The sequence below is a fragment of the Pristiophorus japonicus genome, chromosome 13, assembly GCF_044704955.1.
Source record: "Pristiophorus japonicus isolate sPriJap1 chromosome 13, sPriJap1.hap1, whole genome shotgun sequence".
NCBI classification, from domain to species: Eukaryota; Metazoa; Chordata; class Chondrichthyes; family Pristiophoridae; genus Pristiophorus; species Pristiophorus japonicus.
In genome coordinates, this window is record NC_091989.1 from 9,651,522 (window position 1) to 9,669,152 (window position 17,631).

General features: G+C 46.7%; 1 protein-coding gene across 2 annotated transcripts in view; it reads right to left on the reverse strand.

Moving 5' to 3' along the window:
- Positions 1-2,223: 2,223 nt before the first annotated feature.
- Positions 2,224-17,631, reverse strand: part of itih5 (inter-alpha-trypsin inhibitor heavy chain 5) — a 79,362-nt gene continuing 63,954 nt past the window's right edge. For both annotated transcript variants that reach the window (XM_070896565.1, XM_070896564.1), the window contains one exon: positions 2,224-3,907. In XM_070896565.1, the coding sequence (XP_070752666.1) occupies positions 3,600-3,907 (308 nt within the window). In that variant the 3' untranslated portion in view covers positions 2,224-3,599. The remainder of the gene's footprint in view (positions 3,908-17,631) is intronic.

A 17,631-nucleotide genomic window follows, 5' to 3' on the forward strand; every position in this document is an offset into this window, starting at 1 on the left:
ACTGGAGAAGCTGGGGTTGTTCTCCTTGGAGCAGAGGTTGAGAGGAGATTTGATAGAGGTGTTCAAAATCATGAGGAGTCTAGATGGAGAAGATGGAGAGAAACTGTTCCCATTGGCGGAAGGGTCGAGAACCAGAGGACACAGAAGAACCAAAGATGACATGAGGAAAAACTTTTTTTACGAGTGGTTAGGATCTGGAATGCACGGACTGAAAGGGTGGTGGAGGCAGACTCAATCGTGGCTTTCAAAAGGGAATTGGATAAGTAACTGAAGGAAAAACAATTGCAGGGCTACGGGGAAAGGGCGGGGGAGTGGGACTGGCTGAGGTGCTTTTGCAGAGAGCCAGCATGGGCCCGACGGGCCGAATAGCCTCCCTCTGTGCTGTAACTGTTCTATGATTCAAGACAAGGAGCAAATGGCTGTGAAGGGAGCTTTCCCCCACAGCTTGCCTGCTGTTTTTGTGGCCTGGAAGTGTTTCAGGCCAACATTGTGTGTCCCCGACTTTAACTCCAGGTGTATTCCCCGGTCAGGCCCGGGTTAAAATTGCAGTCGGGTCTCAATGATGTCATCGGGCCGCACTGTGCCCATGTAAAGAAGGACCCTGTTGGTTCCGGGCGGGTGTCTTTGCTGCCCGCTCAGGAAAGCAGGTTAAAATTGAAGATGTTGCGATCGTGGCAGATTTCAGACAGGTAAGAGCCGGGGCGATTTTAACCGCCCGCCCGCCAGGTTTCTGCTGAGCGAGTCGGGTTAAAATCGCCAGCGATTTGACTGAAATGGCACAGCGTTCCATTCCTCAATGCCTTGCCTGGCACAAAAATATTCACTAAAAATAAAATACAGATATCTCAGCCGAGATATTTCATTTGAGTTACAAGGTGATGGCGAACATACAATCCCATGAATGGGTGGGCATGTTGTAATACTACGCAAATGATGGAAATATAATATCTGAAATACTGGCCCTGAAATTGCGGTCGGAGGCTGCCCGCGGGGAAATGCCTCCGATCCACAAACAAAATGCCCGCCGCGTACCTGGTGGTCCGGGAGGTATGGAGATTCGGGGTCCTGGGCCTCTCCGGGTACTCGTGGGTAGAGGCCCGTGTACCTCAGGGGTGCAGGTGCTTCGCAAGCGCCCCTGGGATCACATGGGCCGGCCCAACCAATGACAGAAGGGTATCCCCATTCATGCTGATGGTGATTCCGTATGTACCGAAACCCCAGGCGCATGAATGGGAATGCCCCAAAAATACGTCTACACATCAAATAAATAAAACAGAATCAGCCCACATTTAACATTAACTAAGATGGCATTTAATTAAATATGTAAAACAAAAATTCAAATTTTTTGAAAAATAAATTTACATGTTTTAAAGGGACTAAAAATAAATTTATTTCACATGTTTTTAAATGTATACTTTATTGCTAAATTTTATTTTTCTGTTTCTTAAAACTCTTGCACTGGTAAAAGCAGGCCTTATGCTTGCTTTTATCAAGCGTAAGAGTTTCACGGGCATTCGCTGGGCAGAAGCTGGGCAAATAGGATTCTTGACAGATCGCAAGTTCCAGATTTCGGCACATGTGCAGTGCATGAGGAGTGGGGGGGGGGGGATTGGGTAGGGGTTTGGGGGTGGTCGTGGACTTGGCACCAGGGTGAGGAGAAGGATCAGGGCCGGAGGAGCATTGGGGCTGAAGGAGGGGTATCCAGGAAGGCAATGGGAGGCCTTGAGAGGAGATCGGAGGCATCTTGGGGGGATCGAGGGGCTCGTGGGGTGGCCGTGAATTGGAGGCCTCGGGGGGAGATCAGGTGCCTTGTCGGAGAGGGGGGGGAGGGGTCTTCGATCGCTGGGGAAGTTGGTGAGGCAGAGATGCTGGATCCAGGAGCTAAATGTAAAGGCACTTACCTCCCGGATCCAGCAGGCCTCGCCTTACTTTAGCTGGCGGGTTCCCCGAAGTCTGAAAAACCCGACCAGCCAGAGTTAAATTTGAAATGGTGGTTAAACCTGAGGCACACAGCCTCATTATAATATTTAAATGGGCCATCTGCCTCCTGGGAACGGGTTTGCTGCCGCCACATACCTCCGTTTCCCCCCCCCCCAGCGCCCCCCCCCCCCCCCAGCGCCCCCCCCCCCCCCCCCAGCGCCCCCCCCCCCCCCCCAGCGCCCCCCCCCCCCCCCAGCGCCCCCGTCCATTCCACTTCCGTTAAAACCGGAAGTGGACGGTTTGGAGGAGGGTTGGTGGTCGGGATTCAGATGTTTAACTCTTTAACCTTCCACTCGACCCCAACCTACCTGGATTTTGGGGTTAAAATTCCTTCCCATACTTTCCGAGACAATCCTGTAGAGCAGCTAACAATAAGTTATAATATATAAAACTAGAAATTACCATTTGCAGTATCAGTGGATGAAGACTTGCTGCATCAGTCCAGCTTTCCTCTGACTTACTGCTTCGTGTAGGCACTTAAAATAAAGGGTTAACCCACTCCATTAAAATATCTACCAGGGGAATGTTATACTTATGTGTTAAGGATTCAGTTCCTAATATCGGAAAAGCTGGTTGCTAGACAAACTTTTTACTGCAACCCTATAATCTGTTATCAGTTTCTGCTAATCCTTACACAAGTCTTGCTGACCTTCCACTTCAAGGCCACTTGTTTGTTACTTTATTTTGGAAAAAAAAGAGTATTGCATTTATATAGCGCCTTTCATGACCTCAGGACATTCCAAAGCTCTTTACAGCCAGTGAAATACTTTTTGGAGTGCAGTCACTGTTGTAATGTGGGAAACGCGGCAGCCAATTTGCACACAGCAAGCTCCCACACACAGCAATGTGATAATGACCAGATAATCTGTTTTAGTGATAAATATTGGCCCCAGGACACCTTCCCTGCTCTTCTTCAAAATAGTGCCATGGGATCTTTTACCTGAGAGAGCAGACAGGGCCTCAATTTAACATCTCATCCGAAAGACGGCACCTCCGACAGTGCAGCACTCCCTCAGCACTGCACTGGGGTGTCAGCCTGGATTTATGTGCTCAAGTCCCTGGAATTGGACTTGAACCCACAACCAGAGGCGAGTGTGTTACCCACTGAGCCACAGCTGATGCACGATATTAAGTCAGAATGTCAGTCTGTCAGTCAGTCAGAAAGAGAAAGTCTTGTTTTGCTTTTAGGAAAATGTTAGTGAAGGAAGTATCGGATCTGGCCCAGCACTGGCTGTTTGGGGGTGGGGGAAATTGAGTGGGTTTGAAGACATGTGAGCCCTGTCATAGTCTTGGTTCGGTGAGGACTGATAATTTTGACAAAAGCCGCAGTGCAAACGCCTTTGTGGAAGATCCCTTGAGACAAACAGTTTGCTCATTTGCAAAACGATTCTCTGGACTGCGGCCTCGAAAACCCTGGATACAGATGGAGTTTTTAAAATGTTTCCCATCTATGGAAAGCTCAGGAGAACATCTGCGGGGGAATTGTACTAACTATGTGGTTACCATGGAAACAAAATATGACATTTGTAATTGTGTAAAAGCCAACTAAATACTATAGAGTTTCAACAGCTTTTTTTTTTGTGTGGTGAAAAATGTAAATTCTATTCTACCCGTTGGAGTTATTTATTTGCGCTGCTTGTGTTTGTCTCAAAGAGATGTGACACGAGATAATCTTGGTACGATCCATCGATCAGATTGGCAGCATTGTTCTTTGCGAACCAACAGTCGACCTGATGCAGCCCGTTGTAAATCCGTCTTTGCTTTTTCACCACAGGTACGAGTCGGTCTTTAATATTCAACATGATCGCCAACCCCTTGGACCCCTCGCCTCCTTCGGACCAAGCTCTTGTCTGGTTCTGCAGTTTCGCAGGTCGAGTTGCACTTGCAGATGTTTCCATGATTTGGACATCGCTGTATAAGAACTGGCCTGCAGGAGAAATATTGATATTATAATGTCTGCGACTGAAATGAAATATACAGCTGTGCACAGCCTTTAACTTTTCAAAAACCAAGACATGCCAGTTTGGTTGGGGATCGGAAACCAATGTTTCACTGTAAACAGGAGGAAGGATTGAAAGGCATATTTTGAAAAGGAATGAGAATTACACCATTTTTTTATTCAATTTTGGCCCTTTTTTTTATTCGTTCCTGGGATGTGGGCGTCGCTGGCAAGGCCGGCATTTATTGGCCATTCCAATTGCCCTTCAGAAGGTGGTGGTGAGCCACCTTCTTGAACCACTGCAGTCCGTGTGGTGAAGGTGCTCCCACAGTGCTGTTAGGGAGGGAGTTCCAGGATTTTGACCAAGCGATGATGAAGGAACGGCCGATATATTTCCAAGTCAGGATGGTGTGTAACTTGGAGGGGAATGTGGAGGTGATGGTGTTCCCATGCGCCTGCTGCCCTTGTCCTTCTAGGTGGTAGAGGTCGCGGGTTTAGGAGGTTCTTCTTCCCTACTTTTCTCATGATGTTGATTCTGTGGGAGTGGAGACTCCGGGGGCGCCACCAATCCTGTACCTCATCCAAGTGGCCATTCTTCAGGTGCAAACCCAAATAATGAGAGCAGTGAGTTTCAATGTCCTATTTGGTAAGTACTTCAGGGAATCAAATACGGCCAGGGTGATCTCCTGGACTAGTGTCGATCGCTTGGATGGGTCGGAGGGGAATTTTCCCAGATTTCTTTTCCCCAATTGGCCTGGGTTTTTATTTGGTTTTTGCCTCTCCCAGGAGATCACATGGCTCCGGTTGGGGTGGAATGCAGAATGTTTCGGTGGAAGGGGTGGCGCAGTTGTCTGGCGCGGACTGGTTGGGCTGGGTGCTCTTTACCTGTCCGCCATTGTTCATTATTCATAGATTAATATGTAACCTTCAGGGCTGCTGACCGAGGGCCGTGTGGCTCTTTTGTTGGCCGGCGCGGACACGATGGACCAAAATGGCCTCCTTCTGCGCTGTAAATTTCTATGTTTCTATGTTTCTATTTGCATCGGTCGGCAGAGGAAGTCATTATAGCCAAATCCTGTTCTGTCCGCACTTGATGACCTTCGCATAATTATAAACAGAGGTCGCTGGACAACAGGAACATTAGGGAAATGCTTTCAAGAGTGACCTGGTGTTGCTCAAAAGCAGATTTCATCCCAATCTGAATATTTACCCCTTTTATTTCAAATGGAACTAAATTCGTGGAAAGAACCATTAAGTTCCTTCATTGGCAAATTGCTTTTTCCTATTCTGAATAATAATATGATGAAACTGCGAATGCAAGTAAGCAATCTAACAACTTTAGGCAATAGTTTTAGAAAAACTTGTGTGTTTTTTAGTTCAAAGCATGATGGTGAGGTCAGGCACTAGATGAGTCACCGACCTTTCACCTCTGACACCATGAAGGCTATGGATATTGGGTCAATTGGCATCTTCAAGACTGAGGTTGATATATTTTTGCTGGGAAGAGTATCAAGGGCTATGGATCAAAGGTTGGTAAATAGATCCAAGTACAGATTAGCCATAATCTAACAGAATGGCGGAACGGGCTCAAGGGGCTAAATGGCCTCCTCCTATGCCCATGTTTCTTCCTGGCTCAGAGTGATGGGATAAAAGGTTTCAACCTTGATTTTAACATAGAATCATAGAACGGTTACAGCATCCTAGGTGGCCATTCGGCCCATTGAGCCCGTACCGGCTCTCTGCAAGAGCACTTCAAGCCAGTCCGACTCCCCCACCCTTTCTCCATAGCCTTGCAATTTTTTTTCCATCAAGTACTTATCCTATTCCCTTCTGAAAGCCACGATTGAGTCTGCCTCCACCAGCCTCTCAGGCAGCGCATTCCAGATCCTAACCACTCGCTGCGTAAAAAAGTTTTCCTCATGTCACATTTGGTTCTTCTACCAATCTGTGTCCTCTGGTTCTCGACCCTTCCGCCAATGGGAACAGTTTCTCTCTATCTACTCTGTCCAGACCCCTAATGATTTTGAACACCTCCATCACATCTCCTCTCAACCTTCTCTGCTCCAAGGAGAACAACCCCAGCTTCTCCAGTCTATCCACGTAACTGAAGTCCCTATCCCTGGAACCATTCTCGTAAATCTTTTCTGCACCCTCTCCAAGGCTTTCAGATCCTTCCTAAAGCGCGGTGCCCGGAATTGGACACACTACTCCAGTTGTGAAGTGGGACATGAAGCGAGATTGGGCGGGTGAGGGGCTGAGGCAAGTGCCAAACCGCCCCAACCCACAACCTCACCAACATGGGTCCCGGGCGACTTTATCGCCCAGGTCTTATCTGCATGCCTCTGGTCAGCTGCCCACACGAAACAGGCAGAGAACAGTAGCCGGCCGACGGGAATGGAGGCGGAAAGCCGCCAGCCGGCACTGAAGGAAGACTCACCGGCAAGAAAATAAGCGCATTTTATCTGCACTTCAAGGTCCCTCTGCTTTGTCTGAGGTTTGAGATTGAAGCACGTTGTTGGGACAGAGTAGAGGTAGCTTTACTCAGCTTGCTGTCCCTGAGTGCTTGATACTGGCATTTGGTGAACTGGCTCACCGTCTCTACTTTTATCCCACATTGTCATTTTAAGACCTCGGTGTATTTAATGGGTAAATGATCTAATCCCTCAGCTCATGAGCACGTGTGGTTTACAAACTGTTCCTGTATAACTTCTGGACAATTAGTATTCAGGGAAAAGTGAGGTCTGATGAGAGATTTTTTTTCCCCCAAATTGAACACGGTCTTAACAGGAATCGGCTGTGCCTGGGATGAGCCGAGGCCTGTAGAGGTTGAAACTCCCTTATCCGGCACCCTCAAGACCTGGCCTGTGCCGAATAAAGGATTTTTCTGGATAAAGGGAGGTCAGCCAGAGGGGGGGAGGCGGCCCGAGGTCGGGGAGGGCGGGGGGGGGGGAGGAGGTCGGTGCCCTGGGCAGGCCCTAAGTGTCGGCGGCCCCCAGTGGGGCCGAGTGTCGGCACGGCCCCAAAGTCGGGGTGGAGGTCGGCCGCATTCTGCGCATGCACCCCCAGCCACCAGAATCATGCCGGATGAGGGGTGGTGCCGGATAAGGGAGTCCCAGATAAGGAAGCTCCAACCTGTACATGTTTAGCAAGGGCTGCAGTTCACTCTTGCGAACTGACCGTGTTGACTGTGCAGATCTGCAATGTAACTTACTCCCTCTCCACGTATCACTGTTGAGCGTGGTGTATTCTTGACTGGGCTATTAGCTTACTTGACTCATGCAACCCCTCCTCCCACTCGCAATCATAAGGACGTAACAAGGCCAAGTTTCTGTGTACGATCGTGGACAGCTGTTTGTGGGAATAAATCGAAGCCTTAAGTCTGCCTGCTCGGGCTCGATTGAAACACTGCACACCATTTGATTCAATTACGCACGCATTTATAAACTTCAGGCACCAACTCATCACGTAATGGTAAGGAAAAGCAGGCTGTGATGATTAATGTGTTGCAGTAGTCCCTTTAATGTGGTCCACCGAAGTCTTTCCTTCCGTCATTCCTGCAGCGCGTTTGGAAAGCAGTGACAGGATCGGTCCAAGTCAGCATGGGTTTATGAAAGGGAAATCATGCTTGACAAATCTTCTAGAATTTTTTGAGGATGTAACTCGTAGAGTGGACAGGGCAGAACCAGTGGATGTGGTGTATTTGGAATTTCAAAAGGCTTTTGACAAGGTCCCACACAACAGATTGGTGTGCAAAATTAAAGCACATGGTATTGGGGGTAATGTACTGATGTGGATAGAAAACTGGTTGGCAGACAGGAAGCAGAGAGTCGGGATAAACGGGTCCTGTTCAGAATGGCAGGCAGTGACTAGTGGAGTACTGCAGGGCTCAGTGCTGGGACCCCAGCTATTTACAATATACATCAATGATTTAGATGAAGGAATTGAGTGTAATATCTCCAAGTTTGCAGATGATACTAAACTGGGTGGCGGTGTGAGCTGTGAGGAGGATGCTAAGAGGCTGTAGGGTGACTTGGACAGGTTAGATGAATGGGCAACTGCATGGCAGATGCAGTATAATGTGGATAAATGTGAGGTTATCCATTTTGGTGGCAAAAACATGAAGGTAGAATATTATCTGAATGGCGGAAGATTAGGAAAAGGAGAGGTGCAACGAGACCTGGGTGTCATCAGTCATTGAAGGTTGGCATGCAGGTGCAGCAGGCGGTGAAGAAGGCAAATGGCATATTGGCCTTCATAGCTAGGGGTTTTGAGTATTGGAGCAGGGAGCTCTTACTGCAGTTGTACAGGGCCTTGGTGAGACCTCACCTGGAATATTGTGTTCAGTTTTGGTCATCTAATCTGAGGAAGGACGTTCTTGCTATTGAGGGAGTGCAGCGAAGATTCACCATGCTGATTCCTGGGATGGCAGGACTGACAGATGAGGAGAGATTGGATCGACTGGGCCTGTATTCACTGGAGTTTAGGAGAATGATAGGGGATCTCATAGAAACATATAAAATTCTGACGGGACTGGACAGGTTAGATGCAGGAAGAATGTTCCCCGATGTTGGGGAAGTCCAGAACCAGGGGTCACAGTCTAAGGATCAGGGGTAAGCCATTTAGGACTGAGATGAGGAGAAACTTCTTCACTCAGAGAGTTGTTAACCTGTGGAATTCCCTACCACAGAAAGTTATTGATGCCAGTTCACTGGCTATATTCAAGAGGGAGCTAGATATAGCCGTTATGGCTAAAGGGATTAAGGGGTATGGAGAGAAAGCAGGAAAGGGTTACTGAGGTGAATGATCAGCCATGATCTTATTGAATGGTGGTGCAGGCTTGAAGGGCCGAATGGCCTGCTCCTGCACCTATTTTCTATGTTTCTATGCTTCCTACATCAGCAACTGAATGAGAAACCTGCCTTTTACAAAGCAGAATGCAAACTACTAAAAAGAACTGGGGTTTTTTTGCTGCTATTATAGCTGACACAAGATAGTTTCATCTTGGTTTGCTACTTTTGGCTTCTTACCCCAGCTACGGTGAAGTCTGAACTCTGTTGAGTGCATCATGACCAGTTCCAAAAAGCTTCCATTTATATATTTCAGAAAGATCTCAAAGTGCTTCACATATAACAAATAAGTTTATAAGGCATTGACTGCTAGGTATGCAAACACAAAAGTCAGTTAGATCCCATAAACAGCAATAAGTACATAAGTACATAGGAATTAGGAGTAGGAGTAGGCCACACTCGAGACTGCTCCGCCATTCAATAAGATCATGGCTAACCTTTGACCTCAACTCCATTTTCCCGCCCGATTCCCCATTATCCCTCGATTCCCCTAGAGTCCAAAAATCTAGCGATCTCAGCCTTGAATATACTCAAAGACTCAGCATCCACAGCCCTCTGGGGCAGAGAATTCCAAAGATTCACCACCCTCTGAGTGAAGAGATTCCTCCTCATCTCTGTCTTAAATGGCCGACCCCTTATCCTGAGACTGTGATCCCTGGTTCTAGACTCTCCAGCCAGGAGAAACATCCTCTCAGCATCTACCCTGTCAATCCCCCTCAGAATCTTATATGTTTCAATGAGATCACCTCTCATTCTTCGAAACTCCAGAGTTTATAGGCCCAATCTACTCAATCTTTCCTCATAGGGCAACCTTCTCATCCCAGGGGTCAATCTAGTGAACCTTCGTTGCACCGCCTCTGAGGTATTTATGTCCTTTCTCAGATAAGGAGACCAAAACTGTACACAGTACTCCAGGTGTGGTCTCACCCTGTACAATTGCAATAAGATTTCCTTACTCTTGTACTCCAACCCCCTTACAATAAAGGCCAACATGCCATTTGCCTTCCTAATTGCTTGCTGTGCCTGCATGCTAACTTTCCGACCATTTTTTCTGATATTGTTGGTTGAGGGAGTAATGTTGGACAAAATGTCAGGAGACCTCCTTAATTTTCCACGAATGCAACTTTAATTCCATATTGAGTCGCCACATGGCAGCTCAGGTTAATGACTCATGCAAAGAACATAAGAACATAAGAATTAGGAGCAGGAGTAGGCCAACTAGCCCCTCGAGCCTGCTCCGCCACTCAACAAGATCATGGTTGATCTGGCCATGGACTCAGCTCCACTTACCCGCCCGCTCCCCAGAACTCTTAATTCCCTTATTGGTTAAAAATCTATCTATCTGTGACTTGAATACATTCAATGAGCTAGCCTCAACTGCTTCCCTGGGCAGAGAATTCCACAGACCCTCTGAGAGAAGAAATTCCTTCTCAACTCGGTTTTAAATTGGCTCCCCCGTATTTTGAGGCTGTGCCCCCTAGTTCTGATGATTTAGACGAGGGGATTAAATGCAGTATCTCCAAATTTGCGGATGATACTAAGTTGGGTGGCAGTGTGAGCTGCGAGGAGGATGCTATTAGGCTGCAGAGTGACTTGGATAGGTTAGGTGAGTGGGCAAATGCATGGCAGATGAAGTATAATGTGGATAAATGTGAGGTTATCCACTTTGGTGGTAAAAACAGAGAGACAGACTATTATCTGAATGGTGACAGATTAGGAAAAGGGAAGGTGCAACGAGACCTGGGTGTCATGGTACATCAGTCATTGAAGGTTGGCATGCAGGTACAGCAGGCGGTTAAGAAAGCAAATGGCATGTTGGCCTTCATAGCGAGGGGATTTGAATACAGGGGCAGGGAGGTGTTGCTACAGTTGTACAGGGCCTTGGTGAGGCCACACCTGGAGTATTGTGTACAGTTTTGGTCTCCTAACTTGAGGAAGGACATTCTTGCTATTGAGGGAGTACAGCGAAGGTTCACCAGACTGATTCCCGGGATGGCGGGACTGACCTATCAAGAAAGATTGGATCAATTGGGATTGTATTCACTGGAGTTCAGAAGAATGAGAGGGGACCTCATAGAAACGTTTAAAATTCTGACGGGTTTAGACAGGTTAGATGCAGAAAGAATGTTCCCAATGTTGGGGAAGTCCAGAACCAGGGGTCACAGTCTGAGGATAAGGGGTAAGCCATTTAGGACCGAGATGAGGAGAAACTTCTTCACCCAGAGAGTGGTGAACCTGTGGAATTCTCTACCACAGAAAGTAGTTGAGGCCAATTCACTAAATATATTCAAAAGGGAGTTAGATGAAGTCCTTACTACTCGGGGGATCAAGGGTTATGGCGAGAAAGCAGGAAGGGGGTACTGAAGTTTCATGTTCAGCCATGAACTCATTGAATGGCGGTGCAGGCTAGAAGGGCTGAATGGCCTGCTCCTGCACCTATTTTCTATGTTTCTATGTTTCTATGTTTCTAGTCTCCCCGACCAGTGGAAACAACCTCTCTGCCTCTATCTTGTCTATCCCTTTCATTATTTTAAATGTTTCTATAAGATCACCCCTCATCCTTCTGAACTCCAACAAGTAAAGACCCAGTCTACTCAATCTATCATAAGGTAACCCCCTCATCTCCGGAATCAGCTTAGTGAATCGTCTCTGTACCCCCTCCAAAGCTAGTATATCCTTCCTTAAGTAATGTGACCAAAACTGCACGCAGTACTCCAGGTGCAGCCTCACCAATACCCTGTACAGTTGCAGCAGGACCTCCCTGCTTTTGTACTCCATCCCTCTCGCAATGAAGGCCAACATTCCATTTGCCTTCCTGATTACCTGCTGCACCTGCAAACTAACTTTTTGGGATTCATGCACAAGGACCCCCAGGTCCCTCTGCACCACAGCATGTTGTAATTTCTCCCCATTCAAATAAGATTCCCTTTAACTGTTTTTTTCCAAGGTGGATGACCTCACACTTTCCGACATTGTATTCCATCTGCCAAACTTTAGCCCATTCGCTTAACCTATCTAAATCTCTTTGCAGCCTCTCTGTGTCCTCTACACAACCCGCTTTCCCACTAATCTTTGTGTCATCTGCAAATTTTGTGACACTACACTCTGTCCTCTCTTCCAGATCATCTATGTATATTGTAAACAGTTGTGGTCCCAGCACCGATCCCTGTGGCACACCACTAACCACCGATTTCCAACCCAAAAAGGACCCATTTATCCCGACTCTCTGCTTTCTGTTAGCCAGCCAATTCTCGATCCATGCTAATACATTTCCTCTGACTCCGCGCACCTTTATCTTCTGCAGTAACCTTTTGTGTGGCACCTTATCGAATGCCTTTTGGAAATCTAAATGCACCACATCCATTGGTACACCTCTATCCACCATGCTCGTTATATCCTCAAAGAATTCCAGTAAATTAGTTAAACATGATTTCCCCTTCATGAATCCATGTTGCGTCTGCTTGATTGCACTATTCCTATCTAGATGTCCCGCTATTTCTTCCTTAATGATAGCTTCAAGCATTTTCCCCACTACAGATGTTAAACTAACCGGCCTATAGTTACCTGCCTTTTGTCTGTCCCCTTTTTTAAACAGAGGAGTTACATTAGTGCTTTCCAATCCGATAGTACCTCCCCAGAGTCCAGAGAATTTTGGTAGATTATAACGAATGCATCTGCGATAACTTCCGCCATCTCTTTTAATACCCTAGACATAGAAACATAGAAAGATAGGTGCAGGAGTAGGCCATTCGGCCCTTCTAGCCTGCACCACCATTCAATGAGTTCATGGCTGAACATGCAACTTCAGTACCCCATTCCTGCTTTCTCGCCATACCCCTTGATCCCCCTAGTAGTAAGGACTTCATCTAACTCCCTTTTGAATATATTTAATGAATTGGCCTCAACAACTTTCTGTGGTAGAGAATTCCACAGGTTCACCACTCTCTGGGTGAAGAAGTTTCTCCTCATCTCGGTCCTAAATGGCTTACCCCTTCTCCTTAGACTGTGACCCCTGGTTCTGGACTTCCCCAACATTGGGAACATTCTTCCTGCATCTAACCTGTCTAAACCCGTCAGAATTTTAAACGTTTCTATGAGGTCCCCTCTCATTCTTCTGAACTCCAGTGAATACAAGCCCAGTTGATCCAGTCTTTCTTGATATGTCAGTCCCGCCATCCCGGGAATCAGTCTGGTGAACCTTCGCTGCACTCCCTCAATAGCAAGAATGTCCTTCCACAAGTTAGGAGACCAAAACTGTACACAATACTCCAGGTGTGGCCTCACCAAGGCCCTGTACAACTGTAGCAACACCTCCCTGCCCCTGTACTCAAATCGCCTCGCTATGAAGGCCAACATGCCATTTGCTTTCTTAACCGCCTGCTGTACCTGCATGCCAACCTTCAATGACTGATGTACCATGACACCCAGGTCTCGTTGCACCTCTCCTTTTCCTAATCTGTCACCATTCAGATAATAGTCTGTCTCTCTGTTTTTACCACCAAAGTGGATAACCTCATATTTATCCACATTATACTTCATCGGCCATGCATTTGCCCACTCACCTAACCTATCCAAATCACTCTGCAGCCTCATAGCATCCTCCTCGCAGCTCACACTACCACCCAACTTAGTATCATTCGCAAATTTGGAGATGATACATTTAATCCCCTCGTCTAAATCATTAATGTACAGTGTAAACAGCTGGGGCCCCAGCACAGAACCTTGCGATACCCCACTAGTCACTGCCTGCCATTCTGAAAAGTACCCATTTACTCCTACTCTTTGCTTCCTGTCTGACAACCAGTTCTCAATCCATGTCAGCACACTACCCCCCAATCCCATGTGCTTTAACTTTGCACATTAATCTCTTTTGTGGGACCTTGTCGAAAGCCTTCTGAAAGTCCAAATGTACCACATCAACTGGTTCTCCCTTGTCCACTCTGCTGGAAACATCCTCAAAAAAATCCAGAAGATTTATCAAGCATGATTTTCCTTTCACAAATCCATGCTGACTTGGACCTATCATGTCACCTCTTTCCAAATGCGCTGCTATGACATCCTTAATAATTGATTCCATCATTTTACCCACTACCGATGTCAGGCTGACCGGTCTATAATTCCCTGTTTTCTCTCTCCCTCCTTTTTTAAAAAGTGGGGTTACATTGGCTACCCTCCACTCCATAGGAATTGATCCAGAGTCGATGGAATGTTGGAAAATGGCTGTCAATGCATCCGCTATTTCCAAGCCCACCTCCTTAAGTACTCTGGGATGCAGTCCATCAGGCCCTGGGGATTTATCGGCCTTCAATCCCATCAACTTCCCCAACACAATTTCCCGACTAATAAGAATTTCCCTCAGTTCCTCCTTCTTACTAGACCCTCTGACCCCTTTTATATCCGGAAGGTTGTTTGTTCATCCTTAGTGAATACCGAACCAAAGTACTTGTTCAATTCGTCTGCCATTTCTTTGTTCCCCGTTATGACTTCCCCTGATTCTGACTGCAGGGGACCTACGATTGTTTTTACTAACCTTTTTCTCTTTACATATCGAAAGAAGCTTTTGCAATCCGTCTTAATGTTCCCTGCAAGCTTCCTCTTGTACTCTATTTTCCCTGCCCTAATCAAACCCTTTGTCCTCATCTGCTGAGTTCTAAATTTCTCCCAGTCCCCAGGTTCGCTGCTATTTCTGGCCAATTTGTATGCCACTTCCTTGGCTTTAATACTATCCCTGATTTCCCTTGATAGCCACGGTTGAGCCACCTTCCCTTTTTTATTTTTATGCCAGACAGGAATGTACAATTGTTGTAGTTCATCCATGCAGTCTCTAAATGTCTGCCATTGCCCATCCACAGTCAACCCCTTAAGTATCATTCGCCAATATATCCTAGCCAATTCACGCCTCATACCTTCAAAGTTACCCTTCTTTAAGTTCTGGACCATGGTCTCTGAATTAATTGTTTCATTCTCCATCCTAATGCAGAATTCCACCATATTATGGTCACTCTTCCCCAAGGGGCCTCGCACAACGAGATTGCTAATTAATCCTCTCTCATTACACAATACCCAGTCGAAGATGGCCTCCCCCGTAGTTGGTTCCTCGACATATTGGTCTAGAAAGCCATCCTTTATGCATTCCAGGAAATCCTCCTCCACCGTATTGCTTCCAGTTTGGCTAGCCCAATCTATATGCATATTAAAGTCACCCATTATAACTGCTGCACCTTTATTGCATGCACCCCTAATTTCCTGTTTGATGCCCTCCCCAACATCACTACTACTGTTTGGAGGTCTGTACACAACTCCCACTAACGTTTTTTGCTCTTTGATGTTCTGCAGCTCGACCCATATAGATTCCACATCATCCAAGCTAATGTCCTTCCTAACTATTGCATTAATCTCCTCTTTAACCAGCAATGCTACCCCACCTCCTTTTCCTTTTATTCTATCCTTCCTGAATGTTGAATACCCCTGTATGTTGAGTTCCCAGCCTTGATCATCCTGGAGCCACGTCTCCGTAATCCCGATCACATCATATTTGTTAACATCTATTTGCACAGTTAATTCATCCACCTTATTACGGATACTCCTTGCAGTAAGACACAAAGCCTTTAGGCTTGTTTTTTTAACACCCTTTGTCCTTTTAGAATTTTGCTGTACAGTGGCCCTTTTTGTTCTTTGCCTTGAGTTTCTCTGTCCTCCACTTTTCCTCATCTCCTTTCTGTCTTTTGCTTTTGTCTCCTTTTTGTTTCCCTCTGTCTCCCTGCATTGGTTCCCATCCCCCTGCCATATTAGTTTAACTCCTCCCCAACAGCACTAGCAAACAATCCCCCTAGGACATTGGTTCCGGTCCTGCCCAGGTGCAGACTGTCTGGTTTGTACTGGTCCCACCTCCCCCAGAACCGGTTCCAATGCCCCAGGAATTTGAATCCCTCCCTGCTGCACCACTGCTCAAGCCACGTATTCATCTACGCTATCCTGCGATTCCTACTCTGACTGGCACGTGGCACTGGTAGCAATCCCGAGATTACTACTTTTGAGGTCCTACTTTTTAATTTAGCTCCTACTCCTTAAATTCGTTTCGTAGGACCTCATCCCTTTTTTTACCTATGTCGTTGGTACCAATGTGCACCACGACAACTGGCTGTTCTCCCTCCCTTTTTAGAATATCCTGCACCCGCTCCGAGACATCCTTGACCCTTGCACCAGGGAGGCAACATACCATCCTGGAGTCTCGGTTGCGTCCGCAGAAACACCTATCTATTCCCCTCACAATTGAATCCCCTATCACTATCGCTCCCCCACTCTTTTTCCTGCCCTCCTGTGCAACAGAGCCAGCCACGGTGCCATGAACGTGGCTGCTGCTGCCCTCCCCTGATGAGTCATCTCCCCCAACAGTACCCAAAGCAGTATATTTGTTTTGCAGGGGGATGACCACAGGGGACCCCTGCACTACCTTCCTTGCACTACTCTTCCTGCTGGTCTTCCATTCCCTATCTGGCTGTGGACCCTTCACCTGCGGTTAGACCAACTCGCTACACGTGCTACTCACATCGTTCTCAGCATCGTGGATGCTCCAGAGTGAATCCACCCTCAGTTCCAATTCCACAACGCGGTCCGTCAGGAGCTGGAGGCGGATATACTTCCTGCACACGTAGTCGTCAGGGACATCAGAAGTGTCCCTGAGTTCCCACATGGTACAGGAGGAGCATATCACGTGACCGAGCTCTCCTGTCATGACTTAATCCTTAGATTAACTTAAATTGGCAACAGTGCTAAAGTTTACTCACTGTTATAGAAGAGAAAAAAGAAAAACTACTCACCAATCACCAGCCAATCACTTACCCCCTTGGCTGTGACGTCACCTTTCTGTTTCTTTCTACTTCTTTTTAACCTTCTCCCTGTTGCTGCACAAGTACGCCTCTCGCCGACCCTGGAACTCCCACCTCTCCACGCACCTCCTTGACGCTGCTCCCGGTCTCACTGGCCTTTATAGGCCTCTCGCCGACCCTGGAACTCCCACCTCTCCACGCACCTCCTCGCACTCCCGCCTCTCCACGCTCTCCATGCATTTCATCAGGACCAGGGGACTTGTCTACTTGAGATCGATTAGCATGTCCTGCACTACCCTAGTGATAGTGATTGTCTCAAGATCCTCCCTTCCCACATTCCCGTGACCAGCAATTTTTGGCATGGCTTTTGTGTCTTCCACTGTGAAGACCGAAGCAAAATAATTGTTTAATGTCTCAGCCATTTCCACATTTCCCATTTTTAAATCCCCCTTCTCATCTGCTAAGGGACCAACATTTACTTTAGTCACTCTTTTCCGTTTTATATATCAGTAAAAGCTTTTACTATCTGTTTTTATGTTTTGCGCAAATTTACTTTCGTAATCTATCTTTCCTTTCTTTATTGCTTTCTTAGTCATTCTTTGCTGTTGCTTAAAATTTTCCCAATCTTCTAGTTTACCACTAATCTTGGCCACCTTATACGCATTGGTTTTTAATTTGATACTCTCCTTTATTTCCTTGGTTATCCATGGCTGGTTATCCCTTCTCTTACCACCCTTCTTTTTCACTGGAATATATTTTTGTTGAGCACTATGAAAGAGCTCCTTAAAAGTCCTCCACTGTTCCTCAATTGTGCCACCGTTTAGTCTCTGTTCCCAGTCTACTTTAGCCAACTCTGCCCTCATCCTACTGTAGTCCCCTATGTTTAAGCATAGTACGCTCACTTGAGACACTACTTCCTCACCCTCAATCTGTATTACAAATTCAACCATACTGTGATCACTCATTCCGAGAGGATCTTTTACAAGGAGATCGTTTATTATGCCTGTCTCATTGCACAGGACCAGATCTAAGATAG